The sequence below is a fragment of the Rhincodon typus genome, chromosome 10, assembly GCF_021869965.1.
Source record: "Rhincodon typus isolate 14 chromosome 10, sRhiTyp1.1, whole genome shotgun sequence".
Lineage (NCBI taxonomy): Eukaryota > Metazoa > Chordata > Chondrichthyes > Orectolobiformes > Rhincodontidae > Rhincodon > Rhincodon typus.
Genome location: NC_063341.1, coordinates 43,915,760 through 43,936,116, shown reverse-complemented (window position 1 = coordinate 43,936,116; position 20,357 = coordinate 43,915,760). Strand labels below are relative to the sequence as shown.

The window sequence follows — 20,357 nt, the reverse complement described above, 5'->3', positions numbered from 1 at the left end:
GACTGCCCTCACACTCAGCAGAAAGCCAAGTAGAGTTTGATGACATCAGGTGCTCCTAAAGATAGCAAGTACCTCTTAAAAGGGAAGCAATGAATTACTGGGAGCTTCTTCTGAATGCTATTATTATGATTCCAAAGAAAGAAAATGGAAAAGCAAGGCAGAGAATTGGATCAAGGGTATGCTATAGGTTGACTACTACCAAAAAAAAAGTAAGTGTTATGGCTCCACAAGGGGCCAGGAGGCCCTCAAAAGATAATCCACAGAGGAGATTGGGAGCAGATGGCCAATTTCTGTTGACAACAGAGCCAGAAGATGACTAATAACCTCACTTGGGTGTTTGAAATTAAGAAATGCATGTTCATATGCCGTTTCCTACCCATCATTCCTTAAACCTCTCATGCAGATCAATGCACTACACCCCTGTCTTTATCCTGTATCAGTATCCGATAGTCAGGCCTACCATCTCATACTCAAATGCACTACCTCACTTTTACACAGCTATAAATTCTGACAGCTTCTCATTGCCTCCATAGATCTTCAGCTACAGCAAATCACTCAAATCAAAGTGCAGTTCAACTGACATTCTTTACTCACTTTTTGCAAGTGAAAGTAACTGAAAAACAGAAGCAAGATCAGAACCAGTAGGCTACAAAGATGGCTGTATCTCAAGAGCCCTACAAAGGAGATGGGCCTCACAGGACTAGCAGAGACCTTGGTTGGAATTTTAATCATGGGTGCTCTGTTCTTGATGGCAAACAGGACATGGGCACCACCTCCAATCTCTTTTTACCAGTTCCCACATGATTCATCACAGCCACAACTTTCCTCTCCAATGCTTGCCAATAATGTAAAACTTGATGAGGAGTATAAGACTGGTAAGAATATTTTTCAAACTTAAAGTTCACAATATTTCAAATTACAATGATTTCACCTTATTCATGTGGTATATCATTACTATCTGCTGAGACTAGCTTAGTCAGAAGCTAAAACCTTAATGTTTCGCACATATTGCTATTAATGCTGATAGTAGGTTGGGACGGCTGAGCTATGTACTGCAACGGACACTGTGATTTTAGGCATTCTCAACAGGGATAACTGAAATGTAGGTGAACACAAAGCCCTGTTAAGAACTCTGTGAACCAACACAGTGAGGTTGAGCCATATGTGGGGGATTTTAAGCTCCTCAATTTCTTACATTGACTGACTATTCCCACTGCCTGGACCGTACTCAATGCCAGGCCCTTCTCTCTTCAATCATCTATGTCCTCAACTCGACCGTCTTCCTTCACCTGGAACCCTGTTCCATACATCCAGGTCCCCAGTGCTACTGCACAACAGGCCCTCTTACTGGTCATGAGTTACTCAAGCTGTCATGAGATTCTCATGCACCAATTTTATTATAAAAGTTAATCTGAAATTATTGGATGTTTTAATGAATTTTCATGGCATGCAAGTCTATTACAAATGGAAACCCACCATGGGATGGTGTCAGCCCTGATCAGCCACAAACACAATGCTAAGTTAATCTCTAAATAGGAAGCGGAAAAGCAAAACCTCAGCTCTCACCTAATTAAGTCATCTACCAGCCATATTTTTGGTCTTGTAGGCCCCAAAAATCACCCCAACCCCCAATATTGCAATGGCACACAGCATCACTAAGAACATGGAGGACACTTTGGGGATAGTTGTACAACATGGAAATGGACCCTTCGGTCCAATTCATCCGTGTCAACCAGACATCCCAATCCGACCTAGTCCCATTTGCCAGCATTTGGCTCACATCCCTCTAAACCTTTCCTATTCATATACCCATTCAGATACCTTTTAAATGTTGTAATTGTACCTGTTGCAAGCACTTCCGCTGGCAGCTCATTCTAAACATGCACCACCCTCTGGATGAAAAAGTTAGCCCTCAGGTCTTTTGTAAATCTTTCCCTTCTGACTGTAAACATATGCTCTCTAATTTTGGATTCCCCCACTCAAAGAAAGAGATATTGGCTTTTCACCCTATCCATGCTCCTCATGATTTTATAAACCTGTATAAAGGTCACCCCTCAGCCTTTGATGTTCCAGGGAAAAAAGCCCCAGCCTATTCAGCCTCTCTTTGTAACACAAACCCTACAGTCCCAGCAACATTCTTATAAGTCTTTTTTGCACCTTCTCAAATTTAACAGTATCCTTCTGATAGAAGGGATAATGGCTACATTCCTGCCAAAGCCCTTTCTCAACTTCTAGTTCACCCCCACCCTATCTGCCATTGATGGGCAAGCTACTAATGGGGAAAACTATGAACATTTTGTTTTCCATCTTTTCCTCTCACTTCAACTGTTCCCTTTTTGATATCCTGCTTTCAGTTAACCAGAAAGGTTGCCTTCCCAGACACAGCACATTGTAGAAGAAGCAACACCAACACCATTGCAATCAAAGTGGCCCTCTCATTTGACCTGACACCACTGATACTGCCAATGCACTAGCTTCTAAGGATACATATGCAGCCAGGCCAGAGGTGGAGGATAAATTTTGCACCAGTTCAGTGTAGGGTGAGGTCCGAGATGAATTCTGCTGCAAGATGCTTCGATTATACCATAAATTGGGTAGATATACAGGACAATGCTGATGATGGTGCAAATAAAGATGCTCCAGGAACTCACCATTACAACTCCAAAGTATTTTAATAGACTTACATAGTAGCAAAAAAGTTCTTCAAAATGACCTTGCATACAATTTGGGTGCTTGGTTCTTTAAACAATATTAGTGTTAGAAACTTCTTACAGTTTAACATGTTCATCTTTGTTCAGTGATATACAAGTTTACTGAATGGATGTACATGATCCTAGTCTTGTAAATAGCATCATATCAACCAGTCAGACTGCGTGACACTGGAACGTGGAATTAAGTTGCTTGTTGTGGTCGCAGTGTATGCTAGAGGGAGTGCACTTTTCAGGTTGGTTTCTTGTGAGACCCATGCTGAAAGTGGAAAGTGGAAAGTGGTGTAGTGCATCCCTAGGAGAAAACTAGTTTTTAAACTTGTTGGTGAATCAGTAACAAGGGAGCACAAGCTAAAAATGATTAGAAAATACACTGGAGGTTGGAAGATGTAATTGTGTACACAATGTTATTATAACATGGACGGTTCATTGCAAGTGGTTGTTGAAGCACAGATGATAAAATATCATACAAGAAGAAACCTGTCATATGACATAGGAGCAATATTAAAGTAGACAAGGTGTGGGGCTGGAGGAACACAGGAGGCCACGCAGCATCAGAGGAGCAGGAAAGCTGACGTTTCAGGTTGGGACCCTTCTGAAGAAGGGTGCAGACCCTAAACATCAGCTTTCCTGCTCCTCTGATGCTGCCTGGCCTGCTGTGTTCATCCAGCTCTACACGTCGTTATCTCAGACTCCAGCATCAGCAATCCCTACTATCTCTGAGCAATATTAAAGTGATGTGTCAAAGACACAGGAACAGAATTTGACAGAACAGCTCCAGCTGAAGAGCAAATCCACCATGTAATTCTCATGTCGAGTTCACCCAAAGAAATAGGTAGCTTCCCTCTGCTCCTGATACTGACTGTTGTTTCAGCAGCCGGAGCCTTTATGTGCATTGCTCTGCAATAAGACTGGAAATTTTCTTAACTGTAATGCAATTTTACAACTTCTACAAAACATATAATATCCACAAAGACTTAGAAATATACATTTATGACTTTCATAAAAACAACTTTAAAGTTCTCCTTTGTTATACTTAGCTTTACTATGCTGCGAACTAACAAATGTGAATCCTCCATGTTGGTATTGGAAGTCAGAATGTTAGATATAAATCATTCAATTAAATCAATTTTATTTTCTCCAATATATTCATAAATAACGACATATTTCTAAATTTAAAAAGACAGACAACTTGCTTTTCGCAGACTATCTGGGCATCTTTCATAGTGTTGCCAGCAACAGTAATATCTTCAGGTTCAAAGGTCATCATAGCTTGCATTTCCAATATTGTGGCATAAGTCAGAGAATGGTACATGCTGTCTTTGGCTCTGTAAAATATTAGAAAATGATACAAATACATGGATACAGTCTGTTCCAATTAAGCCAGTCATTTTTGCTAGAAAACAGAAAAACAAATGCATGAGTTTTCATTAAGTAATGTTTTGTCTTGTTAACTACATTGTCAAAAAAACTATTAGTGTAAGAAATTGAATTTATAGGAGACTTTTTAAAACTGAAACTAATTACATGATAAAAACAGTCAAAATGGGGTGCAAAACGTTTCAGTGCCTAAACATACCAATTAAGATATTTTCTTGCAATATTGCCAACAATCCATAATTATAACATTGATGGCACCAGATGTCCAGTTCTCCAAAAACCTTGAATTAATTTTGTTTACTGGTTTGTGTATAAAAAGAGATGTACAAAAAGACCAGGTAATGACATGACTCACAGCACAAATCATCTTGTTTTTGAAGAAATGTCTACACATTGATAAAGAGCCACATGAAGATTTCTGCTTTGCCATGAGCTTGCCACATAAATGTCATCAGTTTATATTTTATCCTCATACATGCAGGAGGAAAATTTCTTGCAATTGGACTACTGGTTGAGAGCAGACTCCACTGACTTCCACAGCAAATCAAAGGAGTAGATTTGTTAGGGGTATTCAAAATCATGTGGGGTTTGATTATAATATATAGGGATAAAATGTTGCCATCAATGAGAGGATCAAAAACAAAAATGCACACATTTAAAAGGTAATTGGTGACATAAAAGAACAACTTTTTCACACAAGTCATGAGGAACTGAAATGCTCTGCCAGTGAGTGCAGTGGAGGCAGATTTAAACAGACGCACAGCAGGCAGACTCAGGAAGCCAAACAGCTACTCCTGCTTCTTTTTCCTGTGCGCCTATTAAAGCCATCGTATGTGTGCTCTGAGATTCTATGAAATGGAAGTACAATATTTAAAGTGCAACACTATACTTGTGGATAGTTGTCAATATTTAATAAAAAAAAGTTGACTTTTTTAAAAAAGTATTTTTAACAATTATGAAGTCAGAAAATGTTCATGACAGAATTTTATACAAAGGTGTGAAATAATAATTATCGTCTGCAAGACATAATTCACAAATCAGAAGTGCTTCCAGTGTGTGAACATGTCTGATTTCGTACTTGGTAAAGAAACAGGCTTTATCTTGTGAATCAAAAAACTCATGTTTGCACAGCACCATTCATAAGCACGAGACATCACAAACATGTCAGACTGATAAGGCAGCCAATTTACACACAGTCAGATTCCAAATGAGCAATGAGATGAACAACCAGCAAACGGAGGAAGAGGTGGGGTTTAGGGCCAGTGTAGGTACGGAAGAGGGATTGTTCCACGTAACCTACAAGCACCGCCCGCTTCTATCTCCTTCCCAAAATCCACAAACCTGAATGCCCTGGTCGACCCATTGTCTCCACCTGCTCCTGCCCCACCGAACTTATCTCCACCTATCTCGACTCCATTTTCTCCCCCTTGGTCCAGGAACTCCCTATCTACGTCCGTGACACCACCCACGCCCTCCACCTCCTCCAGAAATTCCAATTCCCCGGTCCCCAACACCTCATCTTTACCATGGACGTCCAGTCCCTATACACCTGCATTCCCCATACAGATGGCCTAAAGGCCCTCCGCTTCTTCCTGTCCCGCAGGCCCGACCGGTCCGCCTCCACTGACACCCTCATCAGCTTAGCCAAACTCGTCCTCACCCTCAACAACTTCTCTTTCAATTCTTCCCACTTCTTACAGACCAAGGGGGTGGCCATGGGTACCCGCATGGGCCCAAGCTATGCCAGCCTCTTCATAGATTACGTGGAACAATCCCTCTTCCGTACGTACACCGGCCCGAAACCCCACCTCTTCCTCAGTTACATTGATGACTGTATCGGCGCCGCCTCATGCTCCCACGAAGAGCTCGAACAGTTCATCCACTTCAACACCTTCCACCCCAACCTTAAGTTCACCTGGACCATCTCTAGTACCTCTCTCTCCTTCCTGGACCTCTGTCTCCATCTCGGGCAACCACCTAGAAACCGATATCCATTTCAAGCCCACCGACTCCCACAGCTACCTAGAATACACCTCCTCTCACCCACCTTCCTGCAAAAATGCCATCCCCTATTCCCAATTCCTTCGCCTCTGCCGCATTTGCTCCCAGAACGAGGCATTCCACTCCCGTGCATCTCAGATGTCCTCGTTTTTCAAGGATCGCAACTTCCCCCCCTCAGTGGTCGAGAATGCCCTCAACCGTGTCTCCCACATTTCCCGCAACTCATCCCTCCCACCCCGTCCCCGCAATAACGACTAAAAAAGAATGCCCCTCGTCCTCACGTACCACCCCACCAACCTCCAGATCCAACGCATCATCCTCCGACACTTCCGCCATCTGCAATCCGACCCCACCACCAAAGACATCTTTCCCTCCCCACCCTTAGCTGCTTTCCGGAGGGACGACTCTCTCTGTGACTCCCTTGTCCGCTCCACACTCCCCACCACACCCGGCACTTTTCCCTGCAACCACAGGAAGTGCTAGACCTGCCCCCATACCTCCTCCCTCACCCCCATCCCAGGCCCCAAGAAGACTTTCCACGTCAAGCAGACGTTCACCTGCACATCTGCCAATGTGGTATACTGCATCCGCTGTACCCGTTGTGGCCTCCTCTACATCAGGGAAACCAAGCGGAGGCTCGGGGACCGCTTTGCAGAACACCTACGCTCGGTTCGCAATAAACAACTGCACCTCCCAGTCGCGAACCATTTCAACTCCCCCTCCCATTCCTCAGACGACATGTCCATCCTGGGCCTCCTGCAGTGCCACAACGACGCCACCCAAAGGTTGCAGGAGCAGCAACTCATTCCGCTTGGGAACCCTGCAGCCCAATGGTATCAATGTGGATTTCACAAGCTTCAAAATCTCCCCTCCCCCGACCGCATCCCAAAACCAGCCCAGCTCGTCCCCACCTGCCTAACTTGTTCTTCCTCCCATCTATCCCCTCCTCCTACCTCAAGCCGCACCCCCATCTCCTACCTACTAACCTCATCCCACCCCCTTGACCTGTCTGTCCTCCCTGGACTGACCAATCCCCTCCCTACCTCCCCACCTACACTCACCTTTACTGGCTCCACCCCCGCCTCTTTGACCTGTCTGTTTCCTCTCCACCTATCTACTCCTCTATCCGCCTCCCCCTCTCCCTATTTATTTCAGAACCCCCTTCCCCTCCCCCATTTCTGATGAAGGGTCGAGGCCCGAAACATCAGCCTTTCTGCTCGGCCTGGTGTTCATCCAGCTCTGCACCTTGTTGTCTCCAAACTAAAATGATTCAGGTCTCCTCACTCTTTGCTGTCTGTCCATGAGCCAAACTATGTACTTCCTTGATTACTACGCACATTATTTTTGTTTGTTTTCTCTGCAGCCAAGTGCCTTCTGAAAACTGAATATAAAGCTTCAACTTCTTTTCATCCCTGCTTCAATTTTTTTTTTCCAAAGAATTCAATTAGTCCAGCATTTACAAACCAGAGTTAGCCTAATAAAAAAAACTGAAACAGAAGAGTTAAATTTTCGTGCGAGTAACTGAAATGGTCCTGGATGGATTTTTGTAATCCCCTTTCAGTTTGTGTAAACAAACATTTTAACACCCAGATAGCAAGAACTGCATATGCTGGAGTCAAAGTAAATACAGAGTGGAGGTGGAGGAACACAGCAGGTCAGGCAGCAGAGGGGCAGAGAAGGGTTTACGTCCTTCATCACAGTCTAGCCTGTGTTGGAGATATTATAGCAAAGTGGTTGCATCCCTGCCCTGAGCCAGAAATACCAGGTTAATGTCCCACTTCAGAAATTAATGGAAAAAAAACGATATGTTAGTTGTGGATGACATCAGTAAGGAGCAACATATGGATGAGAAATATGAGAGGGTCAAAGAGAACATTGTGAAATCAGTAGGTAAACTTATTGAAACTTAAACAGGTTGGGTGTCAACTTGTAAATCCTTCCAACAAAATGCCAATGGTGTGCAAAAGCAGATGGTCCTGGATGTGAATAAAGAAATTGGAGCTTTACCATCACTATACATGGTTATAGCATGCATGTAAAAACATATATCGCTACAGCAATTCAAACTTGTTGTGGGACCAACTGGCTCAGTTAGGTAGATGGCTGATGAAAATCAGATCGGTGTTATCAGCATGGGACCCATCATTAATTATAACATTGTTACTGTCGCAGACAAGTCTCATCTTTGACTTCTTTATTCCCATATTCCCAAGATAAAAGATCTGTTACATCTTTGTGCTATTCTGTCAGATTCCACATGCAACATTGCCATGCTTTTCCACGACTGATGTGTCGTCTTCACTTAATAAGACCACGCTCCTTTCTCAATCTCTCCTCAAAATTCTCTTTGCTGGTCAAAACAGTTTCTGTGAAGGCGACATCATTAAATTCCTCTGTTCTGATTAATATTCCTGATTACAAAAACATTTTATATTTGCATGTAAATTCTGAAACTCTGGACATTCATATTCCTCAGTCCTCTTTTCCCAACGTTCAGTATTTCTTCATTTGCTCCAGTATGTTTCACCATAACTTCTCTTCCATCTACTTTAAAAGATACATTCTATCATTGTTTAAAAGGAAGAAACTATTTTTTTCTGGTTCTTATATTTATCCTCAACTATTATCCTGTGCAGTTTAAAACATGCCCTTTCCACATTTCATGCAATGTGAATCTTAGCCCATAATATGGTTGCACATCAGCATGAGTGAAGGCAAGAGTTTTGAAATTCTCAACTGCAAACACAATCCACCCACTTTTGCTTTTAACAGTGGTGGCTGACCAAACCACTCTCTGGAGGTGGATCAGTCAGGAAGATTACTTAAGGAAGCCGTGTGCTTGCACCTCAACTCAATTTTTGTTTTTAAGAAGTGATGTACGAGGAGGCGTGAATGGCCTGGACCCAGAAAACGAGTGCACTTATTATTTATCCTGTAAGCCAAGAAGTGCAGGAGTGTGATCCAAGGCCCAATAAGCTTACCATCACAATCAGACTCTCAGAATCAGTTGAGTACTCCACTGACAACAGAGTTCCCAACTCAGCAACTCATTCCATCCGCCAGGCCCATGTCCCCTCTGAACAATGTCTGGAACCACTTGTAATATCAGAATTCTCCATGTAGTTAGACTTTTTCCATTCCTCAATATTGTCTGGCTGCATTCATGTGACAGACAAACAGCCTGCCATTCTGATTGTCAAGTTAGCAGCAAACTGCTAGAAGAAATTTTGAAAGGTATACTGCTGGTAACTCCTTCCCATCACCCCCACTTTTTTTTTGTACAGGAATGGACATCAAGGCATGGTGCAATTTGTGTTACAATATTAACATGTATTTTATTTATTATCTTTTTTGTAAAAAGACAAAGCTTAAGTTGACTCTCAATGCATATGATATCAAGAATTACAATGCGACATGGTTATCAGGAATCATTGCCTAAAAAGGGTTCCAATGACAACTTTAAAACTGCATCTTGTACAGGAAATCAAATACTTTACCATTATTCGGGTAAACCTTATCTTTTAATCTCCATTATCCAGAATTTGAGGTTACAATAAAAATAACAGCAAAAGTAATCTATGTAAAATAGCAAGACTAAACGACTGTAAGAAAATATTAAAGGCAGAGCTTGTTAAAATAATTTATTTATCCTGATACCAAATTATTGTTTTACAAATAAATCCTCACATCAAATTTCAACCTTATTTCCTTCGTCATGTACTAAGGGCACTGCCACCAACTGTAACTCAACAGATTGGAAGTCAAAGCTCTTGTCTAATTGTCTGTATGGAGTTGTGCTACTGTTTGGTGGGTTGAAGCCCGAGCAGCCTCTCTATTGCTATTGACCAAAGGTAGGCGAGCAAAATAGAAAATTGCTTTATAATGGAGTAAACAAAGATAAAAATAGCTGCAGGACAATGAGATTAGATCATAAGACCACAAGACTATCTCTGTGCCGTATTGTTCTATGCTCTAATTGAGCCTATCGAATCCATTCCACTATTCAACGAAATCTGGTTGATCTGACTGATGAAGTTAGTTGCACCGTTTCTTTTTCATTCTCCCATCTTTAATGAACAAAAACATTCCAGATCTCTCCTCCTTCCGAAATGTTATTGTTTACATTGTAGATCTTTGCAGGAGAGCAAACTCTTAACATAGCTAACAAAACGACGGATTTACAACTTGACAAATAATCTGATCATAAATTTATTTTACCAATAACTTCAATTAGTCCTATTGCCTCGATTATTATTTCTGTGCAACAGATACTATTTCTTTGACAGTTACTTCTTGATTGGTAGGGATAACTGTCAATAGGCAGACAACTCACAAAGTAAACTTATGGTAGGATATAGTCTAACAATGATGATCATATTGGGGCTAGCATACCTCAGCAAAAATCAATAGTAATGTAGGGTGCTTTCTGCAATATGATGCTGAATCAATATTACACTTCCTACTTAAATACCTACGCTAGTATTTCAAAGTCTTAAGTGCAAGTTCCCAGAATACACCATTCAGAGAGAGGCTAGCACACCCTTCAATACACAATCATTAACAATTACACAACTGTGTATGATTGTTATTTCCATCGATGTACCTTAATATATTCTATACGTTTTAAAAACCTTGTCCAAATGTTCCTCTCTATTGTTTGTTTTAGCTTGTAATATACTGTTTTAGACATTTTAACTGATTTTAAATTAACTAAAAAAGATAGAAAGAGATTTCAAGCAGGCTCCTGCAATTGTCACTTCAGTAGACATTCAAAGGCTTCTTGATTAACACTGCAATGTTACACCACAACAAATTCCAGCTTCCTATACATATTCCAAGTCTATTTTTCTGGGAGTTGGACAAAAATTTGAAAAATAGGTTTTCAAATACCAAGTCAGTCTGACAAACGTTAGAGCATATACTGTAAAGTACTATCTATGGTGGAAATTCAAGTTTTTTGAAAAGGATGAAGCTTCTTGTTTCATATTGGATATGGCAATACATTCATTTTCTTTTAACTTGTACATGCAATGCAAGCCTCCTGAGCATGTCCATCATTTGTTGCCGTCACCAACTATCCTTGAGAAGTGAATCTTGGTTATTACAGGAAATGTTCTGTTTATGCAGCCAGGCAAAATGATTGAACGAGACTGGAATTAGAATTGGTAAATCATTCACTCGCCCAGCCTCGTGACAAAATAGAACTCAACAATAATAACAGCTATCTCCACCCTTAAGTGAACCAAAGCAGGCTACAAAACAAATGTGAAGAATGCAGTGAAACCTCAATCTGTAACAAGTACCTTAATGTAACATGCATTCCAGAGTGCAACGATAGATAAAGATAGTAGGAACTGCAGATGCTGGAGAATCTGAGATAACAAGGTGTAGAGCTGGATGAACACAGCAGGCCAAGCAGCATCAGAGGAGCAGGAAAGCTGACGTTTCGGGCCTAGACCCTTCTTCTGAAGGAGGGTCTCGGCCCGAAACGTCAGCCTTCCTGCTCCTCGGCCTGCTGTCTCTCTGCAACGATAGATACGTTGGGTTACAAGATTTCTGGCATGGAAGCAGGCCATTCAGCCTTTCATAAACAGCTATTTCCAAGCTCTTAGATCATAGCCCTGCAAGTTACAACACTTCAATCCCATATTCAGCTTTTTTTTTTTTTTTTTTTTTATAAAATGAGGCAAGCGTTTCAGCCTTTCCAGCAGCGAACCCAGATCATCCTCAATGAAAAATATTGCTCAACTTCTTTGATATCTTTACTTCAAATTTACATTCTGATTATTCACCTCTCTGCCATGGGTATTGGGTAGTTCCTAACCTTTCCCATATCTCTCTCTCTGTCCCCCAGAATTGTACGCTTCAATTAAATCAGCTTGACTCTCCCATATGCCCAAGAAAATAACCAAAGAAACTGATTCTTCTGTATAAATTGTAATATCTCCAGATGATACAAAGCTGGGTGAGAGGGTGAGCTGTGAGTAAAATGCATAGAAATTAGTGTGATTTGCACAAGCTGAGTGAGTGGGCCGATGCATGAGGATGCTGCATAATGGTAGCAAAAACAGGTAAGTAGATTATTATCTGAATGACTATAAATTGAGAGGGGGGAAATGTGCAAGGTGACATGGGTGACCCTATACACCAGTCGCTGAAGGTAAACATGCAGGTGCAACAGGCAGTAGAGCAGACAAATGGTATGTTGGCCTTTGCAATGAGAGGATTCAAGCACAGGAACAAGGATGTCTTGCTGCAATTATTCAGGGTCACGCTAAGACCACACTTGGAATACTGTGTGCAGTGTTGATCTCCTTATCTGAGGAAAGCATTGTTGCTATAAAGGAAGTGCAGTGAAGGTTTGCCAGACTGATTCCTGGGATTGCTGGACTGATGTAGGAGGACAGATTGAATCAGTTAGGATTATATTGCCTGGAGTTCAGAAGAATCAGGAGCAATTTCACAGAAACCTTCAGAATTTTAAATTGACAATACAGGTTAGACGCATGGAGGATGTCGCCAATGTTGGGGGTGTCTGCAGCCAGGGGTAGAAGTTTGAGGATACGGGATACACCATGTGAAATGAGACAAGGGGAAACTTCTTTACTGAGAAAGTGGTGAGCCTATGAAATTCACTACCACACAAAACAGTTGAGGCCAAAACATTGTATGATTTCAGGAAGGAGTTGGATATTGCACTTGGGGCTGGAGAGATCAAAGATATGGAAGGAAAAACAGAGCAGGCTTGAAGGCTCAAATTACCTGCTCCTGCTCCGTATTTTCCATGTTTCTATGAGCTTGGTGTAATCTTCATATTGAGCCAAAATTAGTTCTTAAGAAGTTAAGATCATAGCTAGATGTGATGTGAGACTTTGGGAAGGGCCATTTTATGCTGTGTCAAGGGCACGAATCCCATGTACCTTAACCTGGTCCATAGGGTACCGTGCCCTGGAATTTTAAGCGCTCATCCAGATGCTTCTTAAATGTTGCGAGTACCCGCCTCCACCACCCTCTCATGCAGCACGTTCCATGTTTCTATTACTGTTTTGTTGCATTTATTTTTCTTAGATCTCCTCTAAACTACTTATTCTTCATCTCAAACCTATGCCCTCTGGTCTTAGACATGTCTGCCATGGGGAAGATATTCTCATGATCTACTCTGGCTACACTTCTCATAATTTTGTGTACCTCAACTGGAACCCCCTTCAGCCTCCTCTGCTCGAAGAAAAACAAACCCAGCTTATCTAGTTTATCCTCATAATGAGGACTTTTCATCTCAGGTAGTATCCTGTTGAATCTCTTCTACACCCTCTCCAGTACAAATTAGGTCCTTCCAAGAGTGTAGCAACCAGGTCTGCATGCAGTATTTCATCTGTGACTTAACCAATGTTTTATAAAACTGGAAAAAGATTTCCTTGCTCCTATATTCTACGCTCTGGCTAATTCTTCACCACCCTGTCTGTCTATATGTGCTGATACTTTCAGAGTCTATGGACTTGTAAACCCAGGTCCCCTTGTTCCTCATTATTCCCTAGGGATCTACCATTCATTGTCTAAACTCTTTTCCTACTAGGCCTCCCAAAATGCACCACCTCAAACTTATCGGGATTAAATTTCACCTGACACCACTCTGTCTAATTTACCAACCGATTGGTCTCGGACTACAGTCAGACATCATTCTGCTCACCACCAAATTTCACATCATCTGCAAACTTACACAATACCTTTTAGACTGTTACGTACATTAATGATTTGCCTGTCAAACAGCAGGGTCCCAGCACCGATTCCCGTGCTACACCACTGGTCACAGGCTTCCAAATTACGAGAACGACCCTCCACTGTCACCCTTGGCTTCCTATTTACAAGCAAATTTTGGAGCCCATGGACTGTTACCTTTTTGACCAGCCTTCTATTGGGAACCTTGTCAAAGGCCTTACTGAAATCCATGTACACCACGTAAACACACTACCATTAATGTATTTAGCCACCTTCACAAAAACTCAAAAATTTGACAGACAGGATTTCCCTCTAACAAATCCATGCAAAGTATCTTTGGTCAATCCCTGCCTTTCCAAATGTTGATTAGTCCTGTCCTTGAGAATTTTTTTTTCAATGATTTCTCTACCACTGACATCAGACAAACTGATTTGAAATTACTTGGCCTATGCCTGTTGCCCTTCCTGAAGGGAAGGAACCACGTTAGCTTTCCTCCAGTCATCTGGCACTTGACCTGTGGCCAGCAAAGTATTAAATATCTCTGCCAGGATCCCTTGTTGGTAGTTTCCCTATATTGGTTTCTGAACCAGTAATCTCTCAATTTTAAAATGCTCATACTTGCTTTCAAATCTTTCTGTGGCCTCATCACTGCTGCTATAAACTTCTCTAATCCTACAATCCTTTAAACATTAGTCAGCTCCTCCAGCTCTGGCTTGAGAGACGTCTCCCAATTTAAATCTTTACATCATCCACAACAGTGCCTTCACCTGCCAGGGAACCCCTCCCCACATCTTCTCCTCAAGTTTCTGTCTTTTCCCCTTTAAAGACTCATTAATAACTACTTCTGTCAAGCAACTGGTCACCCATCCCAATGCGTTTTTATGAGCTGGGTATCTAATCCTTTTTGATAGCACTTGTGAAATGCCTTTCAATGTTTTGCTATGCTATATAAATTTACACTGCTGTTACTGTCACATTGTACATGACTGAATCACAGACTGGTCAACACACTTCACGAATGCTGCATGAGATATTGGGGAACTTAACTTTTCAGGGGTTTTTAATAAAACAATTTAGGTAAATAATTTGATCAAAGCTATAATCATTACTCACCTGGACTGAAGTTTAGTTAGAGCATCTTCAAATCTGTTGCTAAGAAATAGGTCCAGGGCTGCCACACATTCATCCAATGCCACCTTCAAGTCTCCTTTAGGTGACCTGCTCAAAAATAATTTTAGGAAATAACTAAAAACCTGAACAATATGATTTATATACAATAGTATCCATTTGAGAATCCTGAGAATGAAAGTAGTGCTGCCAGAATAACAGAAAATGCTGGAGAAGCTCAGGAGGTCTGGGACCAACTGTGCACATGGTAACAAGCATTAGCATCTGGAGTGCACTTATACTTCTTCAAAACCGCCAAACTGTCACATTTCATACCTGAACACTAAAGCTTAGGATTGCGTTACAACTTATAAATATATCTGATTTCTGCTGCTACTTCGTTATGTAATGAGTCAATCAACGTTTACCTCAATCCATTACATTCGAGTTATTCTGACAAAAGGTAAGTCAGCTTTCTATTGTGTTGTTGAAAATTTCCCTAACAATGTCACTGAAGTAGGGATTAGACTCAAACCTTCCTGATATATATGTAGCCTGCACTCAAAGATGATGTGGATTTCATTTGTTGCATGGGAGGCCAATATAGAAGAATCTCTCAAGTGAGACAGGGTGTCCCGATTTTCTTACTTGATACAGAATGTCCTTGTGGAGAAGGTAGAGGTGGAAGTGACCTCTATCCGCAGGATAGATGGAGATCATAGAAACAGAAAAATAATGATACCCAATTGAGGGGATAGGGTTAACATGACTTTCAGGAGTCCTCACCCTAGAACTATCACAAGAAACTTAATGACTTGACAAGTGTTCAAGGTAAGATCCCGTCTCACAAACACATTTCTCAATAACTGCACTATCACAAGTTCAAGACATCCCACATCGAGTTGTAGACTGCCATTCACATCATTGCATTCCTCATAGGCATAATCTCACCCCTGAAGCATCACACAGCTCTTCAACCATGTGAGGCATCACATACAAATGCCCTGCCTTCAAGTTCTCTCTTCCAGGTAAAAGATAAAGATAAACTTAACAAGTTACAGCACAAATAAGAAATGCTGTAGCCAAAGGCAAAGCAGATGTTATTTTCATTATAGCTGGTCACAGGTACACAAATAGCTTTATGGGAGAGGGTTATCTTCACTTCCAGATGCTAATATAGTCTCATTACACACATGGTCACGCTACGTTGGTTCCATGCACTGCAGCACAACCCTTGGAGCATTTTCATTGCTGGTTCCTGGGAGAAAATCCACTTCACCCCAGGAACAAATGCAAGATGAACACAGCCACCTCTCACCCCCTTGCAATCTGCGTAGATGAGGAGAACAAGGATAAATGCACTGCATCAATGGGTACTGTTATTACAGATACCAGCTCAGAGACTAATACAACATATAATTAGAGCTGGTAGGCTATTAAAATCATTGACATACCGACTGTGTTTTATGTTCACACATAAGACACAGTACCAGACTATAAAGGCCAGGACAGGTCTCAGAATGAGACACTGGACACCATTGGGCTGCAATGATGAAGGGTGGACGAAATGTCACAGATGCCGCCTTTCTGGGGAACAATTAGTTTTGCTGCATGGAGTCAGTGGAGAGCTCTGCAGGACCAAGCACCTGAATGAGGCGGATAGTTGCAGCAAACCTTGTGCCACATATGACGGATAGATCACCTGAATGCTTGTGGGTCATTCCTAGGCAAATACAGGAATCCATCTCCGATCTGTGGCTTGATGCAGAGCCTGGAATCCTCTCTCCATTATGGAAAGACTGATCAAATCCAGCCAGCAGCAATCTAGGTACCAGACATCATGAGATGTCTGATAACTGAGTTTGCTACTTTCATTGCGATCACTATAGCTTTCAAGGTACAAAGTACTACAATAGAAACTTATGAACAGCCATTACATCATTTGCATCTGGCATGGAATGTCAAACTGCAAAAAATGGAAGCTCAATAGAACTTTGGGCTTCTTTGTACCTGCAGTGGCCGGAAATGAGATATCACTGGACAGGTTGAGCAAAAGCCTTGAAAGTTGGTCCCAAGGCAAGACTGTGGGAATCATGGAACAGGAACTTATTAAGATTGTCTCTGGAATGTTAGCATCCAGTCTTCCTGCTACCTACCCTCAACAACCATGCTACTGACATGACTCTGCACTGCAAACCAGCCGGTGAGCCAACAGAGCTCACCTAGCGTCTGCTGTATTCCTCGGTGGTCCTGTAGCCACAGCTCATTTCCATATCTCCCATGGTGCGGTCTTTACTGCAATAACTTATTTCACTCCCATTACAAAGTTAACAGCATGAAAAGAGGAACGTAGTTCTGTTTCTCACCTCTTCCTTCATTTGTCACTGTTTTCAATAACAGATATATCATCCTAAATAATTGTGTACACTCTAGTGAATCTCACTGGAAGGCTCAAGGCCCACCTTCCAGTTGACCTGCTTTATCAGGAAAAAAATGCTGAAATGTAACCTGACCTGTTAGCTTCACATGCAAATGGTTGGCACATTAAGCTAATGTATGAACAGGTTATGATTATTTATCAGCATTTAATTATAGAATCTGGGTAAAAATTCTAAGAGAATTCTATTTAGTGCAAAAAAAACTTTTAAAAATTCCTTTAATCAAGTTAATGCACTTTTTCACTATTTATTTTGAGGTTCTCTGTCGGTATTTAAATTTTTCTTGTTTTCCAAATTCCTTCCCATCTCTATTTTATCCTCCATCTCTTTTTCTATTTCTTGATGTGCCCATGTACTCTTCAGCCTCGGATTTGTGTCTCTCTCTCGGGAGGCTTTAAACTAGTAAGCTGGGTGCGGGGGGAGAAAAGAGACCAAAAAGTGATAGCGAGAAAGAAAAAGACTGGTACAGGAGATAAGGGGAGCAAGTCTAATAATCAAAGCAGACAAGAGCTTGGCAAAAACACAAAGAAAGACCGATAAACTGAACTGCATTTACTTCAATGCAAGTGGCCTGACAACTAAGGTAGATGAACTTAGGGCATGGTTGGGAACATGGGACTGGGATATCATAGCTATTACAGAAACATGGCTCAGGCATGGATAGGACTGGCAGCTTGATGTTCCATGGTATAGATGCTGCAGAAAGGATAGAAAGGGAGCAAAGAGAAGTGGGGAGTGGTGCTTTTAGTTAGGGAGAATGTTCACAGGAGATCGTCCACTGAAGTTATTTGGGTCAAACTTAAAAATGAGAGAGGGAATGATCACCTCATTGGGATTGCATCATAGGCCCTGCCAATGGCCAGCAGGAAATTGAGAAGCAAAAATGTAAGATCTCATATCTTTAAGAACAATAGGGTTGTAATGGTAGGGGATTTAACTTTCCAAATGTAGACTAGGACCATCATAGTGGTTAGAGCTTAGACAGTGAAGAATTTGTAAGCATGTACAATAAAACTCTGTTATTTAACATGTGGATGTACCTACCAGAAATGGAGCAATACTTTATCTTCTGCTGGGAAATGCAGCAGAGCAAGTGCCTGAGGTGTCAGTGGGGGAGCACTTTGGGGCCAGTGACCATAATTCTATTCATATTAAAATACTTATAGAAAAGGATGGAACTGATCAGAGTTAAATTTCTAAAAATTGGAGGGAGGGCAATTTTGATGGTATTGGACAGGAACTTTCAAAAGTGGATTGGGGGAGGCTATTTGCGGGTAAAGGTTGGGGGAGGGGGGGTCCTTTAAAATAAGATACATAATTCAGAGACGGTATGTTCCTGCTAGTGTGAAGGGCAAGGTTGATAGCTGTAAAAAATGCTAGATGACTGAAGAAATTGAGGCTATGGGCAATAAAAGGGAGGAGGCATATGTCAGGTACAGACAGCTGGGATTGATTGAATCCCTAGAAGAGTATAAAGGGGCAGTAGGAATATACTTGAGAGAAACCAGGAGGGCAAACAGGAGATGCAAAATAGCTTTGGCAAACAGAATTAAGGAGAATCCAAAAGAGATTCTATAAATACATTAAAGGGCAAATGAGTAACTAGGGAGAGAATAGGGCCCCTTGAAGATCAACAAGGCCATCTGCGTGTGGAACCACAGGAGATGAGTGAAATCCTAAACTAATATTTTGAATCAGTATTTACTGTGGAGAAAGACAGAGAAGTTGGGAACTTCGGGAAATAAATCATGATGTCATGAAAATAATTCATATTACAGCATAGGTGGTGGTACTGGGCATCTTAAAATGCACATAGATAAATTGCCAGAATCTGATCAGGTGTCTCCCTGAACTTTGTGGGGAAACTCGGGACAAGATTGCTGGGCCCCTTGCTGAGATATTTGTACCATTGATAGCCACAGATGAGATGCCAGGAGACTCGAGGTTGGCTAATGTGGTGCCATTGTTTCAGAAAGACTGTAAGGAAAATCCAAACTACAGACTGGTGACTTTATGTCAGTAGTGGGGATATTGTTAGAGGGGATTCTGAGAGACAGGATTTAGGCTCATTTGGAAAGGCAAGGACTGATTAGGGATTGTCAGCATGGTTTTGTGCATGGGAAATCATGTCTCACTCACTTGATTGAGTTTTTTGAAGAGATAACCAAATGACTGATGAAGCCAGAGCAGTAGATGTTGTCTACATGGATTTCAGCAAAGTGTGTGACAAGGTTCCAATGTTATGGGATCCAGGGGGAGCTAGGCAACTGGATAAGAAATTGGCTTGAAAATAGGAGACAGAAGGTCATGGTGGAAGGTTATTTTTCAGAATGGAGGCTGTGACCAGTGGTGTGCAACAAGGATCGGCGCTGGGTCCACTGCTTTTTGTCATTTATATAAAGAATTTGGATGTGAATATGGGAGGTATGGTTCCTAAGTTTGCAGATGACATCAATATTGGTGGTGTCACGGACAGTGAAGAAGATTATGTCAGAGCACAATGGGACCTTGATCAGATGGGGTTTAATTTAGATAAATGTGAAGTGTTGCATTTTGGTAAGGCAAATCAGGGCAGGACTTGTACAGTTAATGGTAAGGTCCTGGGAAGTTTAGCCAAATCAAGGACAGTTGTGAAGCCACTTCTGAAATACTGCACACGGTCTGGTTGCCCTTCTATAGAGCGATGTTGTTAAGCTTGAGAGGGTGCAGAAAAGGTTTACAAGGACATTGCCAGGACTGGGGGGTTTGAGCTATAGGGAAGAGGCTGAACAGGCTGGAGCTTGTATTCCCTGAAGTGGAGACAGAGGGGTGACTCTTTAGAGATTTATAAAATCATAAGGGGCATGGACAGGGTGAATAGCCAAGGACTTTTTCCTAAAGTGGGGGGAGTCCAAAGCTAGAAAGCATAGTTTAAGGTGAGAGTGGAAGTCTTTAACAACTTACCCAAGGGGTAACTTTTTCACACAGAGGATGGTGCTTGCATGGAACGAGCTGCTAGAGGAAGTGG

The 20,357-nt window shown here is 41.7% G+C and overlaps 1 protein-coding gene across 1 annotated transcript in view; it reads right to left on the bottom strand.

Moving 5' to 3' along the window:
- LOC109928331 (tetratricopeptide repeat protein 39A) overlaps nucleotides 1–20,357 on the bottom strand; it is a 64,254-nt gene that overhangs the window by 20,078 nt on the left and 23,819 nt on the right. Inside the window, exons 3-4 of the mRNA XM_048602095.1 lie at nucleotides 14,919–15,023; nucleotides 3,905–4,036 (exon numbers count right to left, since the gene is read on the bottom strand). Coding sequence (XP_048458052.1) covers nucleotides 3,905–4,036; nucleotides 14,919–15,023 — 237 coding nt within the window. The remainder of the gene's footprint in view (nucleotides 1–3,904; nucleotides 4,037–14,918; nucleotides 15,024–20,357) is intronic.